The sequence below is a fragment of the Biomphalaria glabrata genome, chromosome 3, assembly GCF_947242115.1.
Source record: "Biomphalaria glabrata chromosome 3, xgBioGlab47.1, whole genome shotgun sequence".
Lineage (NCBI taxonomy): Eukaryota > Metazoa > Mollusca > Gastropoda > Planorbidae > Biomphalaria > Biomphalaria glabrata.
The window spans coordinates 9,254,274-9,269,597 of NC_074713.1; the positions used below are offsets into that span (position 1 = coordinate 9,254,274).

At 37.2% G+C, this 15,324-nt stretch overlaps 1 protein-coding gene across 1 annotated transcript; it reads left to right on the forward strand.

Annotated features, from left to right (window-relative positions):
- The first annotated feature begins 12,703 nt into the window (after positions 1 to 12,703).
- Positions 12,704 to 15,097, forward strand: LOC106078528 (dentin sialophosphoprotein-like). Its single transcript, XM_056022808.1, has 2 exons — positions 12,704 to 14,288; positions 14,322 to 15,097. The coding sequence occupies exons 1-2, from the start codon at positions 12,704 to 12,706 to the stop codon at positions 15,095 to 15,097; spliced, it is 2,361 nt and encodes a 786-aa protein (XP_055878783.1).
- Positions 15,098 to 15,324: the final 227 nt, after the last annotated feature.

Sequence of the window (15,324 nt, forward strand, 5' to 3'; positions counted from 1 at the left end):
GAAATTTGTCGTGTCACATTGCAATCTTAGAGATGTCGGTTTCATGGTTAGTGTTCTGGTTGTTTTTTAAACGTTTATATAAAACCCCATGGTGTGCACGTGCAATGCAAGAAAAAAATATTAATTTTGGCTTTTACTGTGATATGTGCAGACATGAAAACTAACCTCGATTTCAAATAAAGTTCTTGATACTTGTAAGTTTAAAAAATGGTTATGCGAATATTCATACAAACTGCTTTATTGGTTTATTTTTTAAAAAATTATCAGAAAACTTTAAAAAATTAGCACATCAGAAAACATGTTAGTAGGTAGTAATTATTATGTGTTACATTAATTTGTCAAATAGCACAATTCTATAGATGCTAAAAATACACAAATACGTTTGCTGTATTCTATACTACCTCCACTTGAGTTAAGTATTGTTCAAAAGTTGTAGTTATGATAATGGTTTGCATTCAGAGAGCTAACTTTTAATAATGTTCCCGATGCAAGATACAAAACGAGAAATAAGATTTCAATTGCGTTTATAATTTTTGATATCAAAAGGTAGCAGACAAACAGACAGACAGACAGACTGAACAAACCTAATAGCGGCTTTCCACCTTACGGGGCTACTAAAAAGGATGATTTTGCTATATTTTTTCTGTGTTCTAAAAAAAAAAATTATTATGAACGTTAAAAAAATCATGAATTAAAATCAGATTACCAGAATATTGTTTTTACTTTTAGCGAGTCATCGTCTGCTGGGAATCTCAAATGTGAAGTAATTTGTTTCACTGAAACGAAGATAAGAAGTTGCTGGGCTTCCATTCAATGAAATCAAACAAATTGTTTCGTTACTGTGTTTCAACGAGGGATCCTTTTGTTTTTCTTCTTCAGATTAATGTCGTGGCCAACACCAGATTGTTTTATGACAACTCTGACATGTTGAGAGAGAGAGAGAGAGAGAGAGAGAGAGAGAGAGATTCTCAAACAATTAGCCATATGTACCCAACTTTTAAAACATTTTTATGCCCTCTGCATGGCTCCTCCTTCGTGGTCCAAGATGAGCACAATTTTATTTCCAATCAACTTGGAAATGGTTACGAAGACCAGTCTTTAATTTAATTACAAAACCGATCAAACGGGTAAATTGGTTCTGTGTCATTGTTTCCAGCTTTTGTCCCAAAGTTTTCAGGACTTCTCTTAGTTCTTTGCTGACGACTGTCGACTTCGTCTGATACCTTGTTATAGATGGTTTCTAACCCTGGAACACTTAGTACCTTGTTATAGATGGTTTCTAAACATGGAACACTTGGTACCTTGTTATAGATGGTTTCTAAACCTGGAACACTTGGTACCTTGTTATAGATGGTTTCTAAACATGGAACACTTGGTACCTTGTTATAGATGGTTTCTAAACCTGGAACACCTGGTACATTGTTATAGATGGTTTCTAAACCTGGAACACTTGGTACCTTGTTATAGATGGTTTCTAAACCTGGAACACTTGGTACCTTGTTATAGATGGTTTCTAAACCTGGAACACTTAGTACCTTGTTATAGATGGTTTCTAAACATGGAACACTTGGTACCTTGTTATAGATGGTTTCTAAACCTGGAACACGTGGTACCTTGTTATAGATGGTTTCTAAACCTGGAACACTTGGTACCTTGTTATAGATGGTTTCTAAACATGGAACACTTGGTACCTTGTTATAGATGGTTTCTAAACATGGAACACTTGGTACCTTGTTATAGATGGTTTCTAAACATGGAACACTTGGTACCTTGTTATAGATGGTTTCTAAACCTGGAACACTTGGTACCTTGTTATAGATGGTTTCTAAACATGGAACACTTGGTACCTTGTTATAGATGGTTTCTAAACATGGAACACTTGGTACCTTGTTATAGATGGTTTCTAAACCTGGAACACTTGGTACCTTGTTATAGATGGTTTCTAAACATGGAACACTTGGTACCTTGTTATAGATGGTTTCTAAACCTAAAACACTTGGTGCCTTGTTATAGATGGTTTCTAAACCTGAAACACTTGGTACCTTGTTATAGATGGTTTCTAAACCTGGAATACCTGGTACCTTGTTATAGATGGTTTCTAAACCTGGAACACTTGGTACCTTGTTATAGATGGTTTCTAAACCTGGAACACGTGGTACCTTGTTATAGATGGTTTCTAAACCTGGAACACTTGGTACCTTGTTATAGATGGTTTCTAAACATGGAACACTTGGTACCTTGTTATAGATGGTTTCTAAACATGGAACACTTGGTACCTTGTTATAGATGGTTTCTAAACATGGAACACTTGGTACCTTGTTATAGATGGTTTCTAAACCTGGAACACTTGGTACCTTGTTATAGATGGTTTCTAAACATGGAACACTTGGTACCTTGTTATAGATGGTTTCTAAACATGGAACACTTGGTACCTTGTTATAGATGGTTTCTAAACCTGGAACACTTGGTACCTTGTTATAGATGGTTTCTAAACATGGAACACTTGGTACCTTGTTATAGATGGTTTCTAAACCTAAAACACTTGGTGCCTTGTTATAGATGGTTTCTAAACCTGAAACACTTGGTACCTTGTTATAGATGGTTTCTAAACCTGGAATACCTGGTACCTTGTTATAGATGGTTTCTAAACCTGGAATACCTGGTACCTTGTTATAGATGGTTTCTAAACCTGGAATACCTGGTACCTTGTTATAGATGGTTTCTAAACCTGGAACATTTAGTTAGGCCACCACCATCACACTTTCAACCCAATCTGTGAGTTACATTCTAGATCAAGCTATTACCAATATTTTGAGCAATTGTTGCACATATAACATTAGAATGACATATCATGTAATGACCAGTGCGTATTTTAAAAAAAAGTAAACTCTATCTGGCTGATGATCTGTTTCTGTGGCTTAGGTTAACGAGGGTGTCATGTTGTCAGCACAAAGACCAACCGCTTTTACCTTTCCTTAATTATGTCAGGTACCCAATAGAGCTGACTGTGCTTAGAGGCGCCCAAAGATCCCGAAATTAAAAATCCCAGCCTTCACCAGTGCGCATTAGTTCTAGTCATATCCATTGAAGACTTCTTGGCCCACCTGGCAGGTCAAATACCACGTCACCACCTACCGAGTAGCCTGTTCTTGGCCCACCAGGCAGGGCTTACACCAACTACCGAGTAGCCTGTGAGTTTCCATCATGCTCTGACAACAATCCAACTGATAGAAATGAGAAAATGGTTTGAGTGCTGAGACAAGTCCCAAAAGTCTATGGAGTCTGGGAGCAGCATGAGGCGCCTCCCCGAGATGGAGGCTGACAAGGCATGAACGAGCTATTATATCACAGTGCAGGACGGCTCTCTGCTCCATTGGTTCATATATATTTTTAACGGTTTTCCCGTTGTGGCGAGGATGAGGAAACCGTGTCTCATATTCCATTTGACTAGACCAGACTTGTTCATCTCCGTCCCGACAGGTCCGGGAAGCCACCAGTTCTTGACCTGTATGTGAAGACATGTTACTCACAACAGCAGACATTCTGGCCTTCGCTTTTAAATGAGAAGATATGAGCCTCTGAAACCTTCACTCTAACACAGTTTGATATTCGTGAGGAACAGGGGCCTGTGTTTATTACTCTTTAATTTTACAATTTATATGCGTCACGTATGGTTTGATTGGAACACATTTTTAATGCCTTCAAGAATAAGATGATGCAAGAGAGAGAGAGAGAGAGAGAGAGAAAGCAGATGATGTGAATGCTGCTTATATTTGTTATTGTAGATGTTGTCTTATAAGTATTAAGGAATTGGATGTAGGACATACATGTGTTGGTTGTTCATTGTGTGGTTCATAACCAACGTACAGTTCAAACTGTCATCACATGCCAGTTACCACAGGATTGTAAAAGAAATAACATTGAGGAGATAGATAGATAGATAGATAGATAGATAGATAGATAGATAGATAGATAGATAGATAGATCATAGATAGATAGATAGATAGATAGATAGACAGATTGATAGATAGATAGATAGATAGATAGATAGATAGATAGATAGATAGATAGATAGATAGATAGGTAGATAGATAGATAGATAGATAGATAGATAGATAGATAGATAGATAGATAGATAGATAGATAGATAGATAGATAGACGACCGACAGACAGAAAGTTTCCTAGTTATGAAAGCAAGAGATGGAAAGAGCTGACTTAACATTTCGCATGAGAAGAGATCTATCCAGATGTTTGGACGAGGCTATTACGGACACATCTATCTTTAACGCTTAATCCTGCTACCAGTGTTGCACAGGGCTTGAAGCGGTGGAGCCATGGCACCTATGGGGTGGGGCGTAGGGGAGTGGTATCTATCTCCATCACTTAATCTTGTAACACTTTCCATCTCGTGAGTGCATGGAATGTAGATGTATGGCTCACTTAGACATTCTGTGAAACCTATTAGACTGCATTCCGCCAAGTTGGTAGGTCAACAGTCGATTTATTGATATTAAATATCAGTATCAGAGTATACAATAGTCAAGACACAGTTAAGCAAGCGCAAACAACTGTGACTTATTCTAATTCAAATGTATTTATTAAAGAATTTAAATTATGAGATAATTGGCCACAAAGTGAAAAGTGTTCAAACTATGTCATTCATCTTTAAATTATGTTTTTGTGGTCACACTTTCAGCGGGTATTCCCAGACTCGACTCAAATGTTTTTTTTGTATTCAGAAGAGAGTTGACAAAATAAATACACGATCGTTGACATTTTGCACACCGTCTTAAGCAGAAATCATTAGAGGGACTCTGGCTCTGAGGTCTTTATACGCCATTCATATGTAGAACTGAGTGTATTTTGGATGATAAAAATAATGCTTTTATTTATTATATATTTTCTATTAGTTGCTACTTGAACGCTTTCATCAAAGATGCTTGCGCTCCATCATGGACATACGATGGCAAGACCGCACTACAAACAGCGATGTCCTTGCGAACACATGTACGGACAGTACGTGCCTTAGATGACATAGAAGAGAGTACCTGGTAGCATGCGGCTTCAGAACGAGACAGCTGGAGGTCACTTATAAAGGCCGCGGGATACAGATTTGAGACCGAAAGAAAATCCGCTGCCGTGGACAGAAAATCTTAATCAACCACCGGCGGACAATGGTTATGCTTGCCCTGGTTGCGGCAAAATATGTAGGTCACAGCTGGGGCTGCTTAGCCTCAGGAAATACTGCATTCCTCATTAATCTTCAGAATGGAAGACAAGCCTTATTATTTTTTTGTATTAATTTTTCTTTCATAAATGGGTAGAGATAAATTAAATGTATTAATTATAATTAACTTTTGAAAATTATAGCTACATTTTTTAAACACTGATGTTGAAATAAAATATGTGAAAAAAAATAAAATGTTCATTTCTTTAATTTTGGAAATGTTCTAACGAAAGCGAGAGAGAGGGGGGGGGTAGCCCAAGGAAAAGAGGGGGTGAAAGGGACAGGGAGAGGCGGTAGAGACATGAAGCGAGACAGTATTAATAATTGAAACATTAAAATTGGTCAACAAGGTTGACTATAATTCATAGATTCATAAACAACAGAGAACGTGGTGGCTAGTGGTGACGTAATGTAGGGTCAAGAGTTAAATCCAGGTGAGATTGCGATTTTGAGCTTCGGTGATTTTTGGGACGTTCAGCGTGTTCAGCGTGAAACGAATTGAAGTCTTTGGTTGATACTTGACCACAAGATACCCTGGTCAACCTGTCGCTCATAGAACAAACTTTAAGTACTTAAACACAGAAAATATGAATGAATGAAATGAAAGCTGAAAGACAATCCAGCATCTTGAACTGAACACAATACAATGGTGGCTCTTACAACTATTCAGCATCTTGAACTGAACACAATACAATGGTGGCTCTTACAACTATTCAGCATCTTGAACTGAACACAATACAATGGTGGCTCTTACAACTATTTAGCATCTTGAACTGAACACAATACAATGGTGGCTCTTACAACTATTCAGCATCTTGAACTGAACACAATACAATGGTGGCTCTTACAACTATTCAGCATCTTGAACTGAACACAATACAATGGTGGCTCTTACAACTATTCAGCATCTTGAACTGAACACAATACAATGGTGGCTCTATCAACTATTCACCCCACCCCCTCTCTCACGTTATCATCTCTGTTTCCTGCAAGTTACGTCCCCCCCCCCCCCCCCACACACACAGCTGACGTAAATCTAGTTTATTCCTCATTCGTTCCTTAGTTTACTTATAGCCCAAGCACTCAATATGCCCTACTTAGTGTGACTAATTGATTTCTTCTGAAATCGATTTCTCGTTGATCATGAACCGAAGGGGATTTAATGGACTCATGCGTGCGTCAGTGTATCGAGTTTTAAGCCCTCCCCCTCCTGTTTCCCAGTGGCGTAGCCAGGACATTTAGAGAGGAAAAAAGATTGCAGAAAAGGAGTCATAATATGACCAAAACATTTTCATTCGACTTTTCAAGTTTTTTAACAGACACACTGAACCTTTAAATACAAAAACAAAACCTAATAAAATATCCAGAAAGACACTGAGATAAAGGCACATTCCACGTTCCATATACTATGACAAATTTGCACAAATGCTCCTTCTTCTCTAGCGCTATTAGAGCATGGAATGGGTTGCCTGAGCCAGCCAGGAAAATTATTATTAAATTTGGTTTTTGTATTTGAAGATTATGGTTCAGTGTTTTATGTATAATTGCTACTTTACTTTTGAGTCTTCTGTCCTGAAGGTTTTCTAAATTTAGTGATTTTACTAAAGGTGTTACTCTAGTCAAATGTGAATATTCGTTTGTTATGAATCTCACTGCTCTATTTTGTGTTTGTTCCAGTTTCTTAATGTTTTCTTGAGTTGAGGGGTCCCAAACGGAGGATGCATATTCTATTATTGGCCTAAACAAGGTTAAATAACATTTTAGTTTTATGTTCTTATTTGATTTATAGAAATTTCTTTTAATAAACCCTAATGATTTATTGGATTTTTTTTTTATAGTTACATCAATATGTGGATTCCATGACAGTTTTTCATTTATTATAACACCTAGGTATTTTGCGTTTTTAGTTTGTGTTACTGGTGTGCCATGAATAAGATAAGTGGAATTAATTTGTTTTAGTTTTTTCTGGGTGGAAAGACATGCTCCAATTTGATTCCCATTTCTGTAATTCATCTAATTCTCTTTGTAAAGTATCTGTCTCTTGTGTTGTTTTTATTGTTCTATATATTATGTAATCGTCTGCAAATAATCTGACTTTTGTTCCTGAACTAATGCAATTTGGTAAATCATTTATGTAAATTAAAAATAGTAGTGGGCCCAAGACTGTTCCTTGAGGTACACCTGAGTTTACTATATACATTTATATTGTATTCAGATACAAGCTACTAAAATAGGTAAGGGACACCCAACACAGTTTGTTTCAAAGCAGGCCTACAAACGAAGAATGGATAGAAACAAATACGCACAACATGATCTGAATAAATCTAACCCTTAAATTAATTTCATGACCCTAGCTCAATAGATTGAGAATCCTCTCTGAAATAAATGTAAATACTTTATCACATTAATAACCCATTGCTGCATACATCTTGTATCTATGTTTTATTTGTTTCACTCAACAGGTGAGAATTAGGTGGGGATGACTTTGTGTGCTATAATTAAACCTTATTGCTTGTTTCAAATATCTCATGTTGAAATCTAGTAGGTCTTGGGCCACTGTATCAGCCATGGTGGAGGGGAGGTGGCAAAGGTTACAACCTATCTTTTACTTACCCCCAGACATATTCATTATACAAGCCCAAATTAGTATTGGAGAGTAGACACAAGGCAAGGTCAGTTTCAGGTGTCGACATCTTGTTGAAGACTCTATTTCCTGACAAGACGAGAAAGTTGCTAAACAAGTTTCAAGCCCGGACACTGCTTAGTTCAATCTAAAGCTCTAACACTAGCAGAGAGGCGCAATGAAAGAAAAAAATAGAATGGGGAAAGTTTATGTGCGTGTGTGTGTGTGTATGGAGAGTGAGAGATTGGGATGTTATACGAAAATCTCTTTTATATATCGAATCCTGGTGAAGACTAAGATTTTCTAGCGATCTTTGTGGACCTTTGAGTGCACCCAGCTCTAAATGGGTACCTGACATTAAATGGGTAAAAGTAAACAATTAATAGTTGTGCTGACCACATGACACCATCGTTAACCGTAGGCCACACAAAAAAACCCAGATGACCTTAACATAATCTGCCCTATAGATCGCAAGGTGTGTGTATAATGTAACGCGTGAGTACAACTGACCAGAAGGTGCCACCTACGAGTTAGTGTTTCACAAACTCCCTCTATTATCATAATTTTTGTAGTTTATAGTTTGTGACCATGTCAGCACTATTTCATTGAGGTCATGAGTGACCGTTTTTCGCTTATTTCGTTAGTTGTCACACCTGAAACCAGTTTATGAGTCATGCAACTGTCATGAAATCATTGGAATTGAGAGATGCACGCGAACAATGAAGAACATACAAAGTTAATTAGGCAGCAGAAGAAAGATTAGTTTTAAAGTACTGTATGTGGGTTATAGAAGGTAAGACTAGAAAGATTACTTTTAAAGTACTGTATGTGGGTTATAGAATCAAACATTTCCTTGCATTAAGTGGATAGTCCAGCCCTAGACTCCAATATTATCTTCAGTAAAGAGTTGAATAAAATATATACGTCCAAGAACGTTAGGTGGACTACTACAATTAATTTGTGACAGTATCCATCCATCCCAGTGGCACTACAGCCCATGGAAGGCCCTGGCAAACCTCTCCATTTTGATCTATCATGTGCCCGGACTTTTAGCTATTGTAGATCTGCCTATAGGTCATCAAGTCACCGTACTCGTGGTCTGCTTTTGGGACGTCTGCCTTTTGGTTTATGCCGGAGAACAAACTTTGCTCCTCTGTTCTTTGACATTCTTTCCATGTGACCCGTCAAACGTAATCTGTTCCTTTTTATTTATGACAAGTATACATAAGTAAATCTTAACAGTATACATTGTGTTTAAGATATTTTATCTGAGAATACCACATTTTCAGTTTAAAAATCTAGATCGTATCCAAGTTGGGGGATAGAAACTTCTTTCGTCGTGGCGTTCCCACTCATGCGACTTAAACCTTCAAGCAAGAAAAACATAAAAAATACTTTTATTTAGAAAAAACTAGAATTGTATCAATTAGTTTGGTTCAGTCATGTAATTCAATTTGCAGTAGATCTAGACTAACAATAATAAATTTGTTTTTTTTTTCAGTTTAATTTCATGCTTTTTTGCTTTTTCAATGCGCTATGACCCCATCACTTGTCTGGACCAGTTGGGAAAAGGAGTGAGGGGGGGCGTATCTGTGTAAATGTTACTGTGATCGCTTTTTAAATGCATTTAAAAAAAACAACTTGCTCATTTTTTCTTCATGTCTCAAGCCTCCAAGGAGAGTAATTCATCGTGCATCAGTCAAGTGCGGTTTCTTTCCCTTGTTCGATACCAAACTAAATGATTAATTAGCAATAGTTACTTAACTAATTGTTGTTTTTTTTACAAGTCATAATGGTGCAAATTTCAACTTGATCCGACATTGGGTGTGAGAGAAATAACGTGTACAAACGTTGTATCAGACAGACAGAGTGAGTTGATAAAAGCTTTGTAATAAATAATGCTGATGTTAGTTAAAAATAACAAAAAAAAAGTGCTGACCAGGTCAATGCCTCTTGCCCAAGATAACCACACGTGTCAGCACCAGTGATTAAATACAGACCACGCCGTGAAATTAGTTAGAAGCGAAGTGTAATAATTATTAATTAATTTAATTAATTTTTCAAAAATTATACTTTTATGAAAAAATACAAACAATAATAATTGGTAGTATTGTCAAATGTATTTTGTACTATGTCTTGATATGAATGTTTTAGATTGTGTAGAATTCTCCCATTCAAACTAATGTAGTTGTCGTTTTGAAAGTAAATCGTTTATAGTTTTTATTTTGTTTTCACCTGTTCGATTCTATTTAATTTTTATTTTCGTTTTATTCCTATTTTATATCTCATTTTTATCAGCTTTTACATACAATATTTATATTTTAAAATATCTATACATATTTCGGACGTATTTTTGTTATTGAAGTGTCTATAATGCCACAGTAACGCTCGTAAACAGGGCTGGAAGAGGTCAGGCGGGGGGTACTGAACCGGAGACTCCATAAAAGAGGAGCCCCAACAAAAGAGAAAAAAAATTGAAATTTCGAGAGGTCAGTAACTTTTAGGTTTGTGGTATTGTACTGTTAGACTTTCATTTGTTAGCACTTTTACCGACAATACTGTAAAACTTACAGTTGGCAACACTGTCTTATCTTATCTTCTTATATAATACTGACGTTACTTCAAAAAAGAAGATGATTACGTCTGTCGTGGTTAAGAAGAGTCCGCTGATAGCCTGCTCCTTAAATAAAAGTGCAGCTCCAGAACTACGACAGTGCGTCAACCCAGGGCCTTACCCTCCAACAATATAAAAATATATTTTTTTACTTCAATATTTTTTGAAGGCAGGAATCAATCCTAACTGTTACACAAATAGCATAAGTTACTCTCCTGGTCTTCAGACAATACGTGACAGTTCTCTTGCATATTGACAAGATTCCAGTTCGCGTAATTGAGGGGGGGGGGAGTTATTATATCTCTTATTGTTGCAAGGTTTATCTCCCGTTAGCTTGTTACATTTTCTATATAGAACAAAATTAATTAAGAATAATTAAAACATAATTAATTAAGAATAATTGATTAACCAATTGGTTGCATTTTTTATTGATTTATGTGTTGTCTTCGATATTGAATAATTGTTTCCATTTGATCCGAGAATGAGGGAGAAAGAATGTGTAAAATATTTTCACCAGACAGACAGAAAGACAGACAAACAAACGGAGTGAGTTGAAATATGCTCGGTAAGAATATAGATGAAGGCTTTTATTATTTTCTATTTCTCCGAACGCACTATTCATTTATTAACTCATGGACACTGCGTTAAGTAATGTGAATGTTAGGGTGAGGCAACAGGGTACAATGACATCTTGGAATGGAAGTCGTTTCAAATTGCGAGTGCATTATCTTCAGGTAGGTAGAATTATAGTGTCACATGTAGCCTAGAGTTATTGGTGATTTGTAGAAGGTTTGATCCTAATATTCTAGATATAAAAGGTTATAGCAAAGGTGTCAATAAGCAGTGTTTATCTATTGTGAAGGAATGCGATTTATACGTTACATTGATAAAGTTTCATATATTTTATCTATGGAATAAGGGTAATTGATTTATAATTTACAATTCTGAAAGGTGAAAAAAAAAATGGGAACTACCAGGAAGGGACACAACTGTAAAAATTACATTGTGCTTTAAAGCTGCTCTTCTTGGAATTCTTATTGTGTAAGTTATCTGTCCTTCATTTGAAGCCATATTCACAGTCATTTATTAACTTGAGGGCATTGACATCCTCGTGGATCATTTTGTAACAGACAATTACAAACAATACAGTAAGGAACGCTGCTCAGACCATAAGACCTTGATCATTATCCCCCCCGCCCCCCAGAAAAAAAAAACAAGAACAATGGGCTAATGTCTTCAAGAAAATCGATAGCAATAAGTCAAGGTTATTAGTGGCAGTCAAAATCAACCTTATGGACTCTGATGAATGAAGAATGTAAAAAATCAATATAGGCCATTTATTAGTAAGCTGACTGATTGAAATTATTCTTCTAAATAAATGGCATGATCATTTCGATTGAAGATCTATAAACAGTATATTTTAAGGAAATAAAATCAACACTTTACCACTCATGTTCGTAGCCGGGGGGGCAGGGGGTCGGAGTTTAGTGACTGGTGTTTTGCTTTGATTTTGTTTATTTTAGGTGAGATTTTCGTTAGGCCGCGATGTTTTACAATTAAACGTTTACCTTCACATTCATGAAATCGCTTTGCTGCCAGCTCATCGCCATAAAGCCCCTTAGTGGGGAGCTCAAAAAGGTCTCTAGACCTCTTAGAGGCAACGTAGGGACCTCAACGGGGCCGTCCCAAAGGGACGTCGGTAATTTATCATTTCAAAGTTATCTGACGAAAATAGATTTTTATAAGATAAGAGAAGATATAAATAATAAGTAAATATATCATTGAGCATGAGATCTTATCTTATAAGTTACAGACGTTACTTCAAAAGAAAAGATGATTACTCCCTACCCATGTCCGGGGGCTCTGTGTCAATGTTAATGTTAATCAGGGACAAAATCTTATCAAGTCGCTATTTTTTCCTGGCTGATTCAGGTTGAGAACTAAACTTAATGACTACGTGCCACTGCTGGGAATATACCTTAGTGTGAGTTACACAATAGTTATAGTTATTTGCATCTGCCTTAATTATTTTTGTTGTAGCCAGAGGTATAGTATTAATGATTTATACGATCACTAAAATGAACTTCAATGCTGCCAACTAAATACAAGTTGCAAACGGAAGAGCTTAAATATATATATATATATAAAACACATAGTTTGTCAACATTCCCATTACTCCAGACACCGGATACACCAAAAAGCTTACAATGCTTGCCTCTCTGTAGGATAATCTCCAATATGTACAGACTTCAGGATACACTACAGCATCAGCAGCCTTCGTCACAGTTTACAACACGACAGCATCAGCAACCTTTGTCACAGTTTACAACACGACAGCATCAGCAGCCTTCGTCACAGTCTACAACACGACAGCATCAGCAGCCTTCGTCACGGTCTACAACACGACAGCATCAGCAGCCTTCGTCACAGTCTATAACAAGAAAGCATCAACAGCCTTCGTCACAGTCTACAACACGACAGAATCAGCAACCTTTGTCACAGTTTACAACACGACAGAATCAGCAACCTTTGTCACAGTTTACAACACGACAGAATCAGCAACCTTCGTCACAGTCTACAACACGACAGAATCAGCAACCTTTGTCACAGTTTACAACACGACAGAATCAGCAACCTTTGTCACAGTCTAAAAATACGACAGCATCAGATAGCATCGTCACAGACTACAACACGATAACATCAGATAGCAACTTCACAGACTACAACACGATAACATCAGATAGCAACTTCACAGACTACAACACGATAACATCAGATAGCAACTTCACAGACTACAACACGATAACATCAGATAGCAACTTCACAGACTACAACACGATAACATCAGATAGCAACTTCACAGACTACAACACGATAACATCAGATAGCAACTTCACAGACTACAACACGACAACATCAGATAGCATCATCTCAGACTACAACACGATAACATCAGATAGCATCATCTCAGACTACAACACGACAACCTCAGATAGCATCATCTCAGACTACAACACGATAACATCAGATAGCATCATCTCAGACTACAACACGACAACCTCAGATAGCATCATCTCAGACTACAACACGATAACATCAGATAGCAACTTCACAGACTACAACACGATAACATCAGATAGCAACTTCACAGACTACAACACGATAACATCAGATAGCAACTTCACAGACTACAACACGATAACATCAGATAGCAACTTCACAGACTACAACACGATAACATCAGATAGCAACTTCACAGACTACAACACGATAACATCAGATAGCAACTTCACAGACTACAACACGACAACATCAGATAGCAACTTCACAGACTACAACACGATAACATCAGATAGCAACTTCACAGACTACAACACGACAACCTCAGATAGCATCATCTCAGACTACAACACGATAACATCAGATAGCAACTTCACAGACTACAACACGACAACCTCAGATAGCATCATCTCAGACTACAACACGATAACATCAGATAGCATCATCTCAGACTACAACACGACAACCTCAGATAGCATCATCTCAGACTACAACACGATAACATCAGATAGCAACTTCACAGACTACAACACGATAACATCAGATAGCAACTTCACAGACTACAACACGATAACATCAGATAGCAACTTCACAGACTACAACACGATAACATCAGATAGCAACTTCACAGACTACAACACGATAACATCAGATAGCAACTTCACAGACTACAACACGATAACATCAGATAGCAACTTCACAGACTACAACACGACAACATCAGATAGCAACTTCACAGACTACAACACGATAACATCAGATAGCAACTTCACAGACTAATACACGACAACATCAGATAGCATCATCTCAGACTACAACACGATAACATCAGATAGCAACTTCACAGACTACAACACGACAACCTCAGATAGCATCATCTCAGACTACAACACGATAACATCAGATAGCATCATCTCAGACTACAACACGATAACATCAGATAGCATCATCTCAGACTACAACACGATAACATCAGATAGCAACTTCACAGACTACAACACGATAACATCAGATAGCAACTTCACAGACTACAACACGATAACATCAGATAGCATCATCTCAGACTACAACACGATAACATCAGATAGCAACTTCACAGACTACAACACGATAACATCAGATAGCAACTTCACAGACTACAACACGACAACCTCAGATAGCATCATCTCAGACTACAACACGATAACATCAGATAGCATCATCTCAGACTACAACACGATAACATCAGATAGCATCATCTCAGACTACAACACGATAACATCAGATAGCATCATCTCAGACTACAACACGATAACATCAGATAGCAACTTCACAGACTACAACACGATAACATCAGATAGCAACTTCACAGACTACAACACGACAACCTCAGATAGCAACTTCACAGACTACAACACGATAACATCAGATAGCAACTTCACAGACTACAACACGATAACATCAGATAGCAACTTCACAGACTACAACACGATAACATCAGATAGCAACTTCACAGACTACAACACGATAACATCAGATAGCAACTTCACAGACTACAACACGACAACCTCAGATAGCAACTTCACAGACTAATACACGACAACATCAGATATCATCATCACAGACTACAACACGATAACATCAGATAGCATCATCTCAGACTTCAACACGACTATATCATGAAGGCGGCTCATCACAGCAGAAACCAGTACACAAGAAACCTCTGAAATGTACACAGATTAGCAAAAGGGTGAATATGCCAAGGAATTAGAACCTTTGAAGACCAACTTCCTTTCACTTACTTGGCATGTTCTGCATGA